The sequence below is a fragment of the Ambystoma mexicanum genome, chromosome 10 (genome assembly GCF_040938575.1).
Source record: "Ambystoma mexicanum isolate Mex_15411 chromosome 10, UKY_AmexF1_1, whole genome shotgun sequence".
In the NCBI taxonomy this organism is placed as follows: domain Eukaryota; kingdom Metazoa; phylum Chordata; class Amphibia; order Caudata; family Ambystomatidae; genus Ambystoma; species Ambystoma mexicanum.
The window spans coordinates 276,207,566-276,224,323 of NC_090932.1; the positions used below are offsets into that span (position 1 = coordinate 276,207,566).

The following is a 16,758-nucleotide window of genomic DNA, read 5'->3' on the forward strand; positions in this document are numbered from 1 at the left end:
GTTTACTCTCCTGCCAAGCCTTAATAAAGTCCATGTACATTCTTGCTTTCTTCCCACTGTGTTAGGTTCCCAGATCCTCCTTTCCCAGCCTTGCGACCACCTCCTTGAGCTTTCTGTTTTTCCCACATGCCTTATGGTGTGACTTACGCGAGTGCTGGCTCCCTCAAGGCAGTTGCTGGGTTCCTTCGTGGCACCCCAGTAACTTTCCAGAGCTTCCTTTTCCCTGCAGCGACTCTGCTGGCTTTTTTCCTTCAGGGGGAGTGTGTTTCTGCATTCTTATGGTCCCCGGTTCTCTGGGGCATCTGAAGTTTCAGTCCGCTCATGGGCCACACGGTCCCCGCGTCCTGGACCAGCCCTGGGCCCTCTATCCTTCCTCTCGGCGTTCCGGTCAGCACCACCCGCCTGCACATCAGGCTCACTCTGGCTCTCACGGTTCCTCCAGGGAGGGCTTGACAACTTGTCAAGTCCTTCTTTGGTTTTTATGATTTTTTCTCCAATCAGGGTTTGTGAACCACTAGACTGTTCAATTTGGTGCCATTGGTTATACTGTATTGCTCCGAAATTCCATCTCATCTCAGTACTAAGTGAGTGTTGATGTAGTAACTCACTAAGACTCCTCCTCGTCTCAGTACTCTCTATTTGTACTGCCTTAGAAAAGTGCATGGGGTATGAGGGTACGTTTAAAGAGGAAGGAGGTGAAGGAAAGGTTGAGGTCAGTATGTAAAGGGGTACCATTGTCATGTACTTGGTGGGGGTACCACGTTCTCCTGATGTGGTTGTCACTGGTCCCAAAGGGGGTTCCCCCCCATGAGATCCACCAACTGAGTATCACCCCCAGTGCGACTATCTGGTAGCAACCCCACCACCCTGGCCTAATATGAAGAGGCTCCCCCTTTGGAAGCATTGACGACATCGTGGGATTCATCACATTGAATTTAATCATGTACAAAAAGCTTTGCAAACGATTAACTACAATGGATTACCAATCTATATATTTCATTAAACCGCAGGGGAAAATCTGTATCCACAGATTTGACTATGTCCACTGCAAAATAATCTCATGCTAGAGTTTTAGATACCAAACTGAGCTTAACTATGAGTCAAATTCCTCCAAAAAGGCAGTCGTGTATCATGCTTGTAAAGCATCTTGACTCGGCTCCAGTATGAATCAAGCTGCTCCAACAAGGTCAAAATGGTCTTCCAGCCGAGACAGTAGAAAACTGTCTTCTAATTAAGAGTCTGCTGGCTGTTTCATTCAGCCTTGACTCCCGACATGCTAGTTTCGACATAATCAATGTTGTATATATTTTATCTTCTGCAGGACCAAATAATGCTAAAAATCAAAATGATATCCTAATCTGAAATTCCAAAATCGGTCAGTTAAAAGAAAAGGTTGACACCACAAAAGATTGTGTGTATCCTACAAACAAACTGGCTCAGTGTTCCCCTTTTGTTGTTCGTCTTTTTACTGCAAGGGCTTACAAATGACGGCATCCAATCTTAGATTCAAGCTTCAAGAAAAATAATCTCTCTGCCAATTATAGTCCAAATACGATGGTAATGACTCTGCCTTTATTTTTTAAAGGACAACAAAGTATTAACAATAATTCATAACTAAGGAGATTTTTGAAGAAGGGCCTTGCACCACAACACGAAAATAACATGATATGCTGCCCCACCATTTAACAGGTTTTGATGTAAAGCTGTCTAGATTGCTGAGCACTATAATTTACTCTGATTTTTTTGGCATTACCAGGATAGTTCAGAAATGGTGAAATAATAAAGTTGTTTCAGGCGTGATATTTGGATTTCTGTGGTGTTCCTGGTAACTGGCCTGGACGGGAGATCAGGCGCATCAGTAGCAGATACAGGTTGTTTATGAGCCAATAATATTACCATAGAATTGAACAAGTGCATTTGAAGACCAGCATTTAAGTTGCTCAGCACAAGCACTGGTTCTGAGTATCTGTTTCGTAACTCTAAATCCTCTGTTATGGTTACATGAGTAACCAAGTCCTACATAGTGTTCAGAGACAATCTAGGACAGAGGTAGGAAGATCCTGGCAGACATGCCTTCTTAATGGATGGGCCTTCTCAATTCCTGAAGGTCTTCCAGGGTGTCACAGACTTTTGGATGAACACAAGGACCCGCTATGCAAAATTGAAGGCGTAAATCGAATTCCTTGCAGTCCTTTCTTCTTCTTTTAATAAGTGCCCCTTCTGTATCTATAGGTTCTGGGAGCAGAATCCACTAATGAATCTTTCAAATGTGAAAGGGTTACTTTTCAATCCTACAAGTTATTTTTTATTTTTCAAGACGTGTCTGGGCTGGTTCTGATGTACACTTATTGTCTGTGGCACTTTGTGCCTACCTGTATCTGGTGCATAAGTCTCCTGTGCCTTTGAGCTGATCAACACAGCCACTCATCCTGGTTATCTATACGTTAACACTAAATCAGTGGTCTTCAACTTGCGGGGACCTGAACAATAACCAGGGGTGGTGCGAGGCTCTATAAAAAGGGATTAAGCTGCTGTTTTTAACCAAAAATGAAAGCATTTAATAGAAAATATTATAGGTTGTGGGGGGTCTAGAAACAATATTTTTACGTAATGGGGGGCTCAGTATGAAAAAGTTTGAATACCGCTGCACTAAATCAATGGTTAAAGTTAAATCAGTTACTAAATCCATTTAGGCCTTAGCTCTATCTGTGAGATCAGAAGCAGTACTCTGCTGAAGTAATGTATCTTTTTTCTCATCTTGTAATCCTGTAAAAGGTGGTATTTGTTTAATCTTTCGAAAGGCTTCATGCGCTAGCTGATTAAAGACAAGAAGTCTATAGAAACATGTTGTGATCCCAGTACATCAAGTTGTATGGCATGAAGCTTGCAGCACCTATTAAATATGTGTGAAATCTCTGTCCTAAGAGAATCCAAATTGTCAAGGCAACATACGCATGTTAATAAAGCTACGCCAAAGCTTAGTATCCAGATAGAGATGTTCTGGAGAGGTCAGCGGAATCCGAGCATCGGGTACCTCTGGAATCAGACCTGGAGCTAGTGTATAGATAATCACGCAGAGCAACAATGTAACGCCCATGCGCTACTACTGTGCAGAACCTTCCTTCTCTTGCAACCAAAACAAATATTTGGAGTTACCTTCCAGAGAACCAGAATTCAGCTTTTCTGGTTTCACTGGCAATGATTAGAATGCAGGAGAAAGTTCAAGGTCCTCTGGATCATCGTGCATGGTGCATATTGGAAGAAGGGTCCAGGTTATTTGCATGGCAAGAATAATCCTCACACTCAAAAAGCAACTTGCCAAGCAACTTTCAACACCCTGTATTGTTTGGAAGAGTTTACTACTGTACTCCATTTCAGGTTTGTAGGATTAGTGTCAAAGTTGGTGCATTTTGATGATAGCTAAATTCAAGGCTAGACTGTCCATACAGATGAACTCAGAAGTAACAGCAATTTTTAAAAGCAACATGCACACACAAGCAAAATACATGATTTGCGTCATATGATAAAGCAGGGATAGTAGAATGGTGTAGAAAAGACCAATGCAGGCAAAAGGCAGTATCATTTCAAAGTGTTTGAAAGTTTGGGAGGGCCAAAATGGGCTCTGAAAGGATGGCTGTCGCCAATTTATAGTTGGACTGCGGGTTAAGAAGGCTCTTCCTGAAGATGCTTATTAAATAGCTTCCAACACCAAAAATGCCTGTAAATTGGTTTGCTAATGAAATGTAGAAACCCCTGTACCGGAGAAACATAGTAAATGGTTTCATAAACATACAACACATTTCCTTTAGTAAAAGAATCAACAGATAGTGGATTTGTCACTAGGCATACTCCTAGGTCTCAGTCTTTGTCTCCAGTACCTTGTTGCAATTGCTGGCACAGTAACCAGGCTGACAGGAGGCGGCCATTGGATAATAGACAGCCATTAGGAGAGCTGAAAGGGCATGAGTGCAGAGGAGGACCGCTGCAATGGAGGCTGTCCCTCGGGGTCGAAATCTTCATCTAGGAGTTCCCCTGCTGAAAAAGGTTTCTTATGCTCTGTAGAACAGCAATGCCTGAGGTTGAGGTTGGCTCTTAATGGCTGTAAGCTTTCTCTGTGGTTGAGTCAGTAGGTTTCGTAGGCACACAAATATCAAAACCTAAGGATCAGCAATATCGCCATCCACCATCTTGTATCTTTAATATTAACCCAATGAATTCCACTTTGGCTCGGTGACCTATTCTAGAGCAGCAGCCAGGGTTACTGGGGGCTACTGGAATGTGAACAGGGAGGGGAGACATGGAACCTGGTGCGTATCGGAGCACTTACAGTTTGCACTAGCATTTGTTTGCTCCACGATGGTTGTGACTTTGGGAGCAGGAGCCGGTGGAGGACCAGCATTCGCCACGAGTGCAGGTGCACAAGGCAAAAGCTGCAGATGGTGCCAGGCCTTCCTTGCTTCTAAGCAAACCTGTCCACGTGCTGATCCTCTGAGGAACAAGATCTGAAGTGTGGAGTCACCACTTGCAAGTGTGCTTGTGTCTTGTCTTCGAGCAAAGAAACAAAATACAAGAGCCATGATCGTCTTTGCTCTCACCCCTGCCATACAGGTAAAAGCAATAATGTGCCTAGTGGCCACTCACCAAACCTCTACGCCGCTTCCAGGGAAAGAGCTGATGTAATCCTCTACCAGACGATGGGTTCTGCATAACCCAACTCAACTTCCAGCAACAGCACAGAATTCTGCCATCACCGTTTTCTTTGCTGGGCTAAATGATGTCCTTCTATCGTGTAGCGTAAAGTTGTTTATTTGTTAGTGGGCAGTGAGGGCGGAGTGACCCTAAATGTGTAAAGACCCGGACCATGCACAAGGGGTGATGATTTGCTGAGGAGCACCTCTTGGTTCTTTCTGTAGGCATCAAGGAGCAGTCTCCGGGAACAGTGGCAACTTCTGTGGTGGTGACATATCTGTAGCTTCATACCTTAGTAAGTGTTTGGTGGCTCCTGGCTCCCCCTGGGATATGCTTTAGTTAATGGATACAGTAACAACGAGAACCTTCAGAAATGATTCAGCTCTCTGCGCCCCCACATGGTTGGGCAGAGAAGCCAGCTGAGCCTTCTCTATCTTGGATGCTTTACTGTAATGATGTCAAGCTTGGAGACAGGAATTTGGTTACTCTGAAGGAAGTAGACTTGCATTTTGAAAACACATGAATTCGGTATGGTGTGTATTTTCATGAAGTTATACACGATTGGTTCAGATGTTAGAACTTCATGTTCTCCTGAATGGGCCTCTGGAATACCACTGACTCAAACCAGTATTACAAATACGATTCTCCAGTTGTTTGGGGGCTACATCTTTACACACACAGTGTTGGCTGCCTCTTTTGAACCTGGTCATTAGAAAAAAGGCTCAACTCAATGGCTAACACTCTTCCGACGGGAGCCTCTTTTAGCAAAATCTTGTGGAAATATAAAAAATGTATTTAATGGGCTTTATCGTAGTAGATTATTTTGCAAAAGAAAGCACACACACTTTTTAAATTACTTAATCCCATTCGGAAAGGAAAACATTTAAAATATATAAAAAGGCTGTATGCATTTACCGTGAGCTGAAGGGTTTTGGTACTTTCATTCGGCGTTCCATGGCCTTATGGAGGTGCTCACTGACTTAAATAAGGAAGAGTTCTATTTTATATTGCTTACTATTCATAGTCTTTGGTTGCACACAGTATGTCAGAGTAGCTTCAGAACATGAACGCATGTGAGGACATTTTGGGGTATTGATCACGTGAGTAAGATTGCGAGGGCATAGCAACTCCTGCTTCTGACTAGAGCTGTAGACTAACCAAACAGGTATGTCATAATTAACTGAAGGTCAGATGGAGTTGAAAAGGAAAGATCCTTGATTGTGAAAAGAACTATAGCAAAATATTTTATACTTTTACTACCACGGAACCGCAGGTGTTGGGATGCCAGCTTTGTGCATGTGGTCAGTTTCTACGGTGAGAGCTCTGTAGTTAGTTGGGTTGATGTCAGGGGATGGCATGCTATGTGTGTTAGGCAAGAAGCCAACCTTTGGCTTCACTGGTAGGCAGGTCAGGGTCTCCAGGTGGGGTGATATGGGCTGATCGTTTGAGACCATATATGTCCATTGTTAGTATGTATTGGATGCCGCTACCTGTCCTCCATTTTGTTCTTAGCTGCTGTATGTGCCGCGTAGCCCTAGATATAGACACAGAAAATAGACTTTAAAAAGTTAACTGGCTTGATGAACGCCCCCTCCCCTCCGGGTCAGCCTTCTGCCTGTGTTCCAGGAAAGAGAAAGAGGGCAGACATTGTCCTGTAAACAAAGGACAGACGATAACATGCTCCTGATTCAGCCCATCCCTTCTCTTCAAGCATGCATGTGCCCTGCAGGCTTCCCCTACGGACAGCCCTTGCCGGGTCATCCTGTGTTACCCCGAACGTGTCAGAGCTCTCACTGATATGCAGAGCTTTGTGTTCCTGATCTTTATGGAGCAAAAGAACCATGTGGAGGACTAGCTTTACAGGCAAGTAAATAAGGACCGTATTTACGGCCTCCCAGAGCGCCATGCTGTTTTGCCCTTCTCTGTTATGTTGGTGGCTGGAGTATCATCTGTTAGGGATGCAGAAAAAGGTTCTTAGGTGAAGAGCTACATGGACCAAAAGGTCAGATGGTTGTCTGTGGAGCAAAACATTCGACCCCTCGGATGGATGGGATGTCTAATCCACAATGCCAAAAACTCCTACAGAAATGTGGTGGACGTGGCCTGCTTTGGCTTAGAGGGACACTACATTGACATGGTTTACATGATCTTCAACATGCCACTGACGTGGTCTCCTGGCAATGTGACTTTCCAATCAATTGCCGATTGAGAGATGGAACGCAGCCCCTTGCAATCTAAACATTTCTGGTTCCCATCGATTCGTTGTCGTCTAGAGGTAAGGAGTTCAAACTGATGCTGACACTGACAACCTGAATATACCACTTCCTTTCCAGCTTTCAGATTGTGAGTGCCGGCGACCAGCTGCTGGCTGGAGCACCTAAAGCTGAACACATAATTGCGAATATTGAAGTTAATGGTAAAGAAGGTTGGGACGGTTCAATGTTGGCCTGTGGGCAGTAAGCCCTTGCCTGAAGGGGTGGGGACCTCAAATGTCTCAACAGTAACACACAGCCAATCCAACACATGTCGATGGCCGGTGCCCGTGGGCATCAATCTATGGATTAAAGACTGAAGATACCCTTCTGTGCGATGGTATAGCGATCCACAGTGGTGGAAGTTTGCTGATTGCCATCTTGCATAATGGAATGTGTAACAATTGACAAAGATCCGCAACCATTGTACTTTTGTAAGCATGAGCATGTGAACCCCTCTTTGAGCAAGGTGAACCCTCTACCTGAAAGTCAGGCTCATTGTGCGAATCTCCACCCCTTCTCTTTGTTACCAAGCAACGCGAATAGATGCTAACATGCGTGTCGATTTCTGATCCCCTCTTCATCTTCCCTCCAGGTCAGAATAAGGCTGTCCATGGACTCTCCGGTGTTCGACACCCTGCCACTGAAGCTGCACCCCTTCTCCCAGAGCACACCATCAGGCCTCGACTCAATTGGCTGGATACGGCATATCTCAGCTCCAGGTGCGTACAAATTGTCATCTACTATTGAGCAGTGACTGTCTCTGAGGCAATGGCACTATCAGATCACTGGGATATCGCAGTGGCCTTGAGGGCTAAAGCAACAGTCTGCAAATGTTCGCTCTCCAGATGCTGTGGACTACAACTCTCGTCAGCCCTACTAAGCATAGTCAATGGTGAGGGATTATGGGATTAGTTGTCCAAGATATCTGGAGAGCCGCAGGTTGAAGACCGCTGCTGTAAATGCAGACTGATGTAGTAGGAATCGGCCTTGCACTGAGAACGGAGCTCACATTCTCGAACGTGTGCACCCACACTTCCCTTGTTTTGAAAGTCCTTAAATTAGAATAAGTAAAGGTCTTGCTGTTTCTCAGGGAGACTGGGCAAGTAGGCATTGTCATCAGTGTTCCATCAAGCAAGCTCCCAAACAGCGAATGCTGACTAAAGGTCGATTAAAAAGAGATTGCAGGTGGGTCAGGATCTGCAGGCAATTATGCAAATTAGTTTCCTTGTGAAACTGTGCCATTACTTTTCTCCAGGTTCATGTCTGGTTACGCTCAATAGTTGCTGTGAAGAACAAGTATGCTGGTGTAGGGTCCTCAGTATCGTGTGGCTGGTATTGTTGGATGAGCAGGTTTTTTGTGGCGATCTCACCATAACTTTAAAGAGAGAGCAAAGCTCATGGAATGTACAGATGGTTCAACTAGTCTATACATGCTAGTTCTCTCCTGCCCTTTGTTCTTTTTGAAGTGCTGGCTGTGTAGCAACTGGCAGGGCAAAATATTGAAATGGCGTTCATATGGAGAGTAATGCATTAGGGAGTATAATGGTGTGCAGGTGTCCTGCAGCTGCTTAGATTTGGCACAGGAGGCAGCATATGGCTATCATTAGGTTGGGCTTATAAGTGGCTCATACGTGTCCCTTTAGTCCCACTCTCAAGGTTGGTTTGTAGATGGCGCTTTAGAAGCACCATTAGTTTTAGCCTGGTGGAACTTTAGCACACCGGTTTGCTGTGGCTCACTGAGTAGCACTTTAGCACCACCTAATGTAGCTACATAGTTTTGGCTCACAGGCAGCACTTTAGCACCACCTAAGAAGCTACATAGTTTTGGCTCACAGGCAGCACTTTAGCACCACCTAATGAAGCTACATAGTTCTGGCGCACAGGCAGCACTTTAGCACCACCTAAGAAGCTACATAGTTCTGGCGCACAGGTAGCACTTTAGCACCGCCTAATGAAGCTACATAGTTCTGGCGCACAGGTAGCACTTTAGCACCACCTAATGAAGCTACATAGTTCTGGCGCACAGGTAGCACTTTAGCACCACCTAATGAAGCTACATAGTTCTGGCGCACAGGTAGCACTTTAGCACCACCTAATGAAGCTACATAGTTCTGGCGCACAGGTAGCACTTTAGCACCACCTAATGAAGCTACATAGTTCTGGCGCACAGGTAGCACTTTAGCATCCCAATTGGCTTCTTGCAAAGGTGGATTTCGTATAGTGACCTGCATATTGTAAAGATTGCTTTCCGGTGCTTTTCTATATCAGCTACAGCAGGGCATGCTTGTTTATATTCAAAAGGTCTCACGTACCAGGCTTTTTTATTTTCTTAGAAGAACATACCGCCAACCCCACGGGGGCCTCTCACACTGGTTTCTTTTCTATTGGGCTACACAATGCTTTGCTCTGTATTGGACTCTAGCTCCTTTGATTGATGTCAATGAGGCTCCTGGCCCCTGATCGATGGGTTAGTCCATGATTTCACCCTGTGCCGCTCGTACCCCTACTTGAGAGCAGGCCGGCCTTAAGTGCAGCAGTGCCCTGGGCGAATTGGCATCCCCCTTGCCCACCGCGCGCCCCAGGTTTACCGGGGGCGGGATTAAAGGAGGCGGGTCCAGGAAGGGACACTTTTTTTAATTATTTTTTTTTAACCTCCTCGCTCCGGCGGGGAGGTTAAAGAGGGCGCGTTAGTACCCCATTGTCATTGAATGAGCCCGCCACCGTGGCTTCATTCAATGACAATGAGGCGCTTGCCACGCCTTCTGCCACTACGCCAGCTCGGGGGAGCCCTTGAAAGACTCCCCAGAGCTGGCGTGGCAGGGGCTTATGGCGCCCTGGGGGGTGTGGCGCCCCGGGCGGTCGCCCGGCTCACCCCCCTAAGGCCGGGTCTGCTCTAGAGGATAACTCAGCGACAATGTGCTCGCCTTGGAAGCAAGACGACACGAAGCAACACAGGTTCAAGCCCCGGGTCCGCGCTTAGAAACCTCTGGGTATTAAGCGGGTTATAAACATCACATCAAAAGTGCTCCTTTCTCCATTTTCTGGGATATGACGCAGCTGGTTGATATTTGCCTCCTAAGCTACACCCTGCTAACATTTGCACCGTAACTGACACACACTCAACACTCTTATAAGCTAATGGGGGAAAGGACATATTTCGTATTTTGTTCTTATTTCCAGTGCCCATCAATTAGTTGCCTTTTACAGGTAAGAATTTCCAAAGTGATGCTGACAATTACAGCATAAATTTACAAAGCAAAACGCGTGTGATTCGAGTTTTCCTCAAACTACTTTTCACGTGGCTAGTTGCAATGTTTGGGAACCATGCTATATTTAGCACATGTGATACAGGCTGCGCCGTCATGGGTATTTTATTGTACGATATGTGTGCAGAAGCCTGCTGCCTGCCTCTGGAGCCCCCTTGAAGGAGGCAGTGTCTGCAACTGTATTACCTTTATAATCTAATATCCGCTTCTTGGTTAGATGCGATGCATGATATGTTGTGTTGCATAACACCATTTTATGTCATGGTGTGTTATGCCATGCTTGCTATGTCATGTTGATTTGCAGAAAGGCCTCAAAGCCTGTGCTTAAGATGACAGGTAGCCTCTGCACCTGGGCCTTATCATGGACTGTTGCCCGCCCAAAGTCTTGTCCTTATAGCCTGCTGTGTATTATTTTACAATAATGTAATCCTCTCATATTCCATTCCAGTGGCTTATGTACAGGTTCAGTGCATTATAGGCCCGTTCCTATTACCTGATGTTTCGGTATGTCCTATTGCATAAATGTCCAATGTCCAAGTGCCATCACACTCTGCAAAGCCTCCAAGATGTGCTTGCTGCCCTGTATTAATAGGACAAGGTAAATGCAGCCCAGGTCAGGAAGGTTATATAAAGGCTGGATTATCAAGAGAGGTCTTGCCTACACATCAGTATAACCATCCCATAAACCTACGAACAGGCCTCAAGAACCTCTCTGAATCTAGGTCCAGGGAATTGCTGCCAGAGGCCTGTCCGCTCACTGTATTCTTGTGCTGCCATTCACTCTGACAGATACACTGTTCCGTTATACATCGAGTCTCCTCCTCAAAGGTGCTCCACCTCTATCAGCCAGTCGCACTGTAAGGTGATCCAGGAACGGGCCCACATTTTAGAAGGTTATGCAGCACAGGTTTACAGCCGCAGTAAGCCTTCTCATTGGCTTTGACGCCAGGCCCAGCGTTAGGGGCCTATCATCTTTTTCAGTTGAAATGGGTCCCCACATCTTGGGGATCCCCCGTGACTAAGAAAGCTTAATAACTTTTCTGAAGTGGTCATTGACTGTTGCAGCTCCCCACTGGGTGCCTTTCTTTGTTCTTCTTTGCAAAGGCCAATCATCTCATCCCTTGATAATCTGCAGCCACTCAGCCCTCCCTCCACTGCTTTATCTAGGATTTTGTCTAAGAATGAAGCCACAAGCTGGGTCTGATGGCATAGACATATTCCCAAGGAAACGCTGCTCTTCACAAAGTAAAGGCTGTGTCACGGAACACGTGCGTGTGCTGGCCAATGAGAGATATGGCCAAAAAGGTGTTCAATTATGAGAGACATGTTTACCCTGTGTTCGGCTCTTTGGTGTCGGGAAGTGAAGGTGCTTGGAGATGAATGAAGTTCAAAGTGTGGCTCTTGTTCTGCAACTTCAAGGTTAAAAAAAACAACACAGGATAATCCCCCTTTCCAATTTCAATTAAGGAGAATATTCCATCGTATAATGCATGCATCACACAGATGTCTCCCCAATGGAAGTCCTTCACCAGTGCTGAACCTAATCCATTAATCCAGTTCCGTATAATAGATTGATTGTGTGATCAGATATGAGCTCCCAGAATGCAACAAAAGTGCACCAACTGAAACTGCATGTAACCCACAAAAAACGTGTCTCCCATTTTTGCACTGCCCTTTTGCATTTGATAACCTTAAATCACCAGATCAATGGATTTTTGTTGATAACCGATGCAGGTGGGTTCTCTCGGGTGTGGGCAAATGTTGACTCAAACATTGTTTTTCAATGTCTGCCTGTGGCGGTGGTGGAAGCTCGGCTCCCCAGTTTCCTGCTCTTCTAGACCCGGAATACAGCCTTAACCCCTTCCCTAATCTGTAAAGGGAAACTCAGCCTGTCCTTTGACAAGCACCAGGCGGTACTGCAGTCCTCACACGTGCGTCCATAAGCATGCCAATCCAGCATTACACTAAGCCCCCAAAGTGAGGGTCTTCAGGCGTACTTAAGGGTTACGTTTCAGAATCTGATATGGGGATCCATTGTGATGTCACCTGCCTATAGTGAAATTCCCCGTTCTTTTATTTGATATTGTGAGGCCTGGGAGGCTGAGAGACCCCTTTCGTCGTAGTTGGTGCAGTCTGCCATCTTTCTCTGCTCTTCAAGCTTCATGTGTCCCCTATCCCCTTTGCAAAGGCCTCGCAACAATCCTATTTGCAGAGTAGTAATCATACACACATGGGTGAGGGGGGATAGCTCAGGGGCAACGCGTTTGTCTTGGAAGCAAGTCAGCGTAGCCAATAGAGGAAAAAGTCTAATTATAACCCCCTATTCCATTTGTTTTCAGCAGGTCCGTTCCTGTGTGCCACCCCCTTCCTTCATTGCCCAGACACTGCATTGTCCTTCATTTTGGGTTAAAGAGGACGCCACAGTCGACTACTCTTGCCACACAAGATAATAATATAGCGCTATATAGATCACTCAGGCATATGAGCGCTGCTTAAATGTGTGGTGTGGTGGTCATTTATCAATTTCGGAAGGATGAAAGGGTGAGTTCGGCCCTGACGGGATTCGAACCTGCTTTGCACAGATGTCAAAGCGAGCACTGTCCACACTGTGCTATTGGACCGACTATGTCTATGAATTACTAATTGAAGTACTCTGAGAAGACAAGCACTAATGTTCTGCCCACTGTAAGGATGTGATGCCTTGAAAATGCCCCTACTGGCTACACACGTGTTGGCACTGACAGGATGATTTATATGCCAGGGCCCACTTTGGGCTAAAGCACACACAAGGCTATAGTCTAGTGTAATAATACCTAAATCAAAAAAATGTATAAATACACTACTCATGCAGAGTTTATGTACAGAGGACCAGCGCGTAACAATTAGCCAGAAGAGGGTAGAGTTACACTGCAAGTAATATCGGATCCAATAAGAATATTCTGGGCGCAGGGAGATTTATGGTTTGGTCCCTTGTGCTGTTACTCTCTTGCACACATTTAGTTCATTACATATAATTACTGGGTGTCTGCAATACTTCCTGCCTGTTAACATGAGGTTCCATTACTGTGCACCGGCACCTATATTCGAAAGATCGGATTGGCTCGCCCATCTTATTTAGAAAAAATAAAGGTTTAGTAAATGTTTTTGTTCAGCGATAACAGAAATGTGAAGCCCTTGTGTTTTGTTTTATGTTTTATTAGCGATTTGGTTATACGAGTACCCAAATACAAGACATATACCGTTATTATTACAAACCCTGATACAAGCAGATATACTGTCAAGAAGAAATATGAAACATTCATTAATACTCAATAGTAATATTTCATCCGCACCGTACAGCGTGAGGCCCCTGTATACAGACACCTGGATGAACGCGACCGAGCACCCCTGTACGCAGTTCTGGATGACGGTAGGGTAGCTCGGTGCAAGTCAGAGTAATTCAGGGTATCTCAGAGTAACTCCGCGATGACTGCGGTTCCCTGGAGGGACTCATTCATAGTTATGTTTTTCCCATTGCATGCTGGGACTTGTAGGCCCAAACTAACAATGGGGAAACACAACTGCAAGACCCAGCATGCGACGGATAAAACCAGCATTGGCTCGGGGTGTCACGCATGGCACAGGGCAACTATAAACCAGGAGGAGAGCTCAGAATAAATTTGGTCTAATCAGGGTAGCCCGAGATATGCCTCGCCCCTAGAATACTCTTTACTCACAAGATAACCCTTCTCCCATGGGAAGGGCCATCTCAATGCAATCGCATCTTCAGGGCGTTCTTCTCGGATGAAATGGATATTATTAACTTGGCATAACTGTTTCATCTGCGGCATACATATGTAATGACTGCTGGCTTCTCTTAATCGCACCATGAGCAGTGAGTGAGAGTCAGCGCGGGAGTGCTTGCTGAGACTTGCCCGCAGGAGACGCGGGTGGCAGGGCCAGGATTTAAGATGTATGAGGAGTGTTTCCTGAGTATCAAATGAATCCTCAGGGACACTGGTGGAACAGCTCGTATGGTGCAAGAGGTGAACTAGTCTAGCCCTGTGTGACCTGTGGAATAGCTTGAACTAGTCTGGCCCTGTGTGACCTGGTTAATAGCTTTGCTGTCTGGGGGAAGCTATGGTGCAAGAGGTGAACTAGTCTGGCCTTGTGTGACCTGCGGAATAGCTTGAACTAGTCTGGCCCTGTGTGACCTGTGGAATAGCTTTGCTGTCTGGCGTGAATCTATGGTGCAAGAGGTGAACTAGTCTGGCCCTGTGTGACCTAGGGAATGCCTTTGCTGTCTGGGGTGAAGCTATGGTGCAAGAGGTGAACTAGTCTGGCCCTGTGTGACCTGGGGAATAGCTTGAACTAGTCTGGCCCTGTGTGACCTGTGGAATAGCTTTGCTGTCTGGCGTGAACCTATGGTGCAAGAGGTGAACTAGTCTTGCCCTTTGTGACCTGGGGAATAGCTTTGTTGTCTGGGGTGAAGCTATGGTGCAAGAGGTGAACTAGTCTGGCCCTGTGTGACCTGTGGAATAGCTTGAACTAGTCTGGCCCTGTGTGACCTGTGGAATAGCTTTGCTGTCTGGCGTGAACCTATGGTGCAAGAGGTGAACTAGTCTTGCCCTTTGTGACCTGGGGAATAGCTTTGTTGTCTGGGGTGAAGCTATGGTGCAAGAGGTGAACTCGTCTGGCCCTGTGTTACCTGGGGAATAGCTTTGCTGTCTGGGGTGAAGCTACGGTGCAAGAGGTGAACTAGTCTGGCCCTGTGTGACCTGGGGAATAGCTTTGCTGTCTGGGGTGAAGCTATGGTGCAAGAGGTGAACTAGTCTTGCCCTGTGTGACCTGGGGAATGGCTTTGCTGTCTGGGGTGAAGCTATGGTGCAAGAGGTGAACTAGTCTGGCCCTGTGTGACCTGGGGAATAGCTTGAACTAGTCTGGCCCTGTGTGACCTGTGGAATAGCTTTGCTGTCTGGCGTGAACCTATGGTGCAAGAGGTGAACTAGTCTTGCCCTTTGTGACCTGGGGAATAGCTTTGTTGTCTGGGGTGAAGCTATGGTGCAAGAGGTGAACTAGTCTGGCCCTGTGTGACCTGTGGAATAGCTTGAACTAGTCTGGCCCTGTGTGACCTGTGGAATAGCTTTGCTGTCTGGCGTGAACCTATGGTGCAAGAGGTGAACTAGTCTTGCCCTTTGTGACCTGGGGAATAGCTTTGTTGTCTGGGTTGAAGCTATGGTGCAAGAGGTGAACTCGTCTGGCCCTGTGTTACCTGGGGAATAGCTTTGCTGTCTGGGGTGAAGCTACGGTGCAAGAGGTGAACTAGTCTGGCCCTGTGTGACCTGGGGAATAGCTTTGCTGTCTGGGGTGAAGCTATGGTGCAAGAGGTGAACTAGTCTTGCCCTGTGTGACCTGGGGAATAGCTTTGTTGTCTGGGGTGAAGCTATGGTGCAAGAGGTGAACTAGTCTGGCCCTGTGTGACCTGTGGAATAGCTTGAACTAGTCTGGCCCTGTGTGACCTGTGGAATAGCTTTGCTGTCTGGCGTGAACCTATGGTGCAAGAGGTGAACTAGTCTTGCCCTTTGTGACCTGGGGAATAGCTTTGTTGTCTGGGGTGAAGCTATGGTGCAAGAGGAGAACTCGTCTGGCCCTGTGTTACCTGGGGAATAGCTTTGCTGTCTGGGGTGAAGCTACGGTGCAAGAGGTGAACTAGTCTGGCCCTGTGTGACCTGGGGAATGGCTTTGCTGTCTGGGGTGAAGCTATGGTGCAAGAGGTGAACTAGTCTGGCCCTGTGTGACCTGGGGAATAGCTTTTCTGTCTGGGGTGAAGCTATGGTGCAAGTGGTGAACTCGTTTGGCCCTGTGTGACCTGGGGAATAGCTTTTCTGTCTGGGGTGAAGCTATGGTGCAAGAGGTGAACTAGTCTGGCCCTGTGTGGCCTGGGGAATGGCTTTGCTGTCTGGGGTGAAGCTATGGTGCAAGAGGTGAACTAGTCTGGCCCTGTGTGACCTGCAGAGTAGCTTTGCTGTCCGGGGTGAAGCTGTGGTGCACGAGATGAACTAGTCTGGCCCTGTGTGACCTGGGGAATAGCTTTTCTGTCTGGGGTGAAGCTATGGTGCAAGAGGTGAACTCGTTTGGCCCTGTGTGACCTGGGGAATAGATTTTCTGTCTGGGGTGAAGCTATGGTGCAAGAGGTGAACTAGTCTGGCCCTGTGTGACCTGTGGAATAGTTTGAACTAGTCTGGCCCTGTGTGACCTAGGGAATAGCTTTGCTGTCTGGGGTGAACCTATGGTGCAAGAGGTGAACTAGTCTGGCCCTGTGTGACCTGTGGAATAGCTTGAACTAGTCTGGCCCTGTGTGGCCTGTAAGTAGCTTTGCTGTCTGGAGTGAACCTAGGGTGCAAGAGGTGAACTAGTCTGGCCCTGTGTGACCTGTGGAATAGCTTGAACTAGTCTGGCCCTGTGTGAACTGGGGAATAGCTTTGCTGTCTGGGGTGAAGCTATGGTGCACGAGGTGAACTAGTCTGGCCCTGTGTGACCTGGGGAATAGATTTGCTGTCTGGGGTGAA

At 46.6% G+C, this 16,758-nt stretch overlaps 1 protein-coding gene across 1 annotated transcript in view; it reads left to right on the top strand.

The window, feature by feature from the left end:
* ARHGEF4 (Rho guanine nucleotide exchange factor 4) overlaps positions 1-16,758 on the top strand; it is a 399,330-nt gene that overhangs the window by 48,203 nt on the left and 334,369 nt on the right. The window contains exon 4 of the mRNA XM_069617840.1: positions 7,537-7,663. Within this exon, the coding sequence (XP_069473941.1) occupies positions 7,537-7,663 (127 nt within the window). The remainder of the gene's footprint in view (positions 1-7,536; positions 7,664-16,758) is intronic.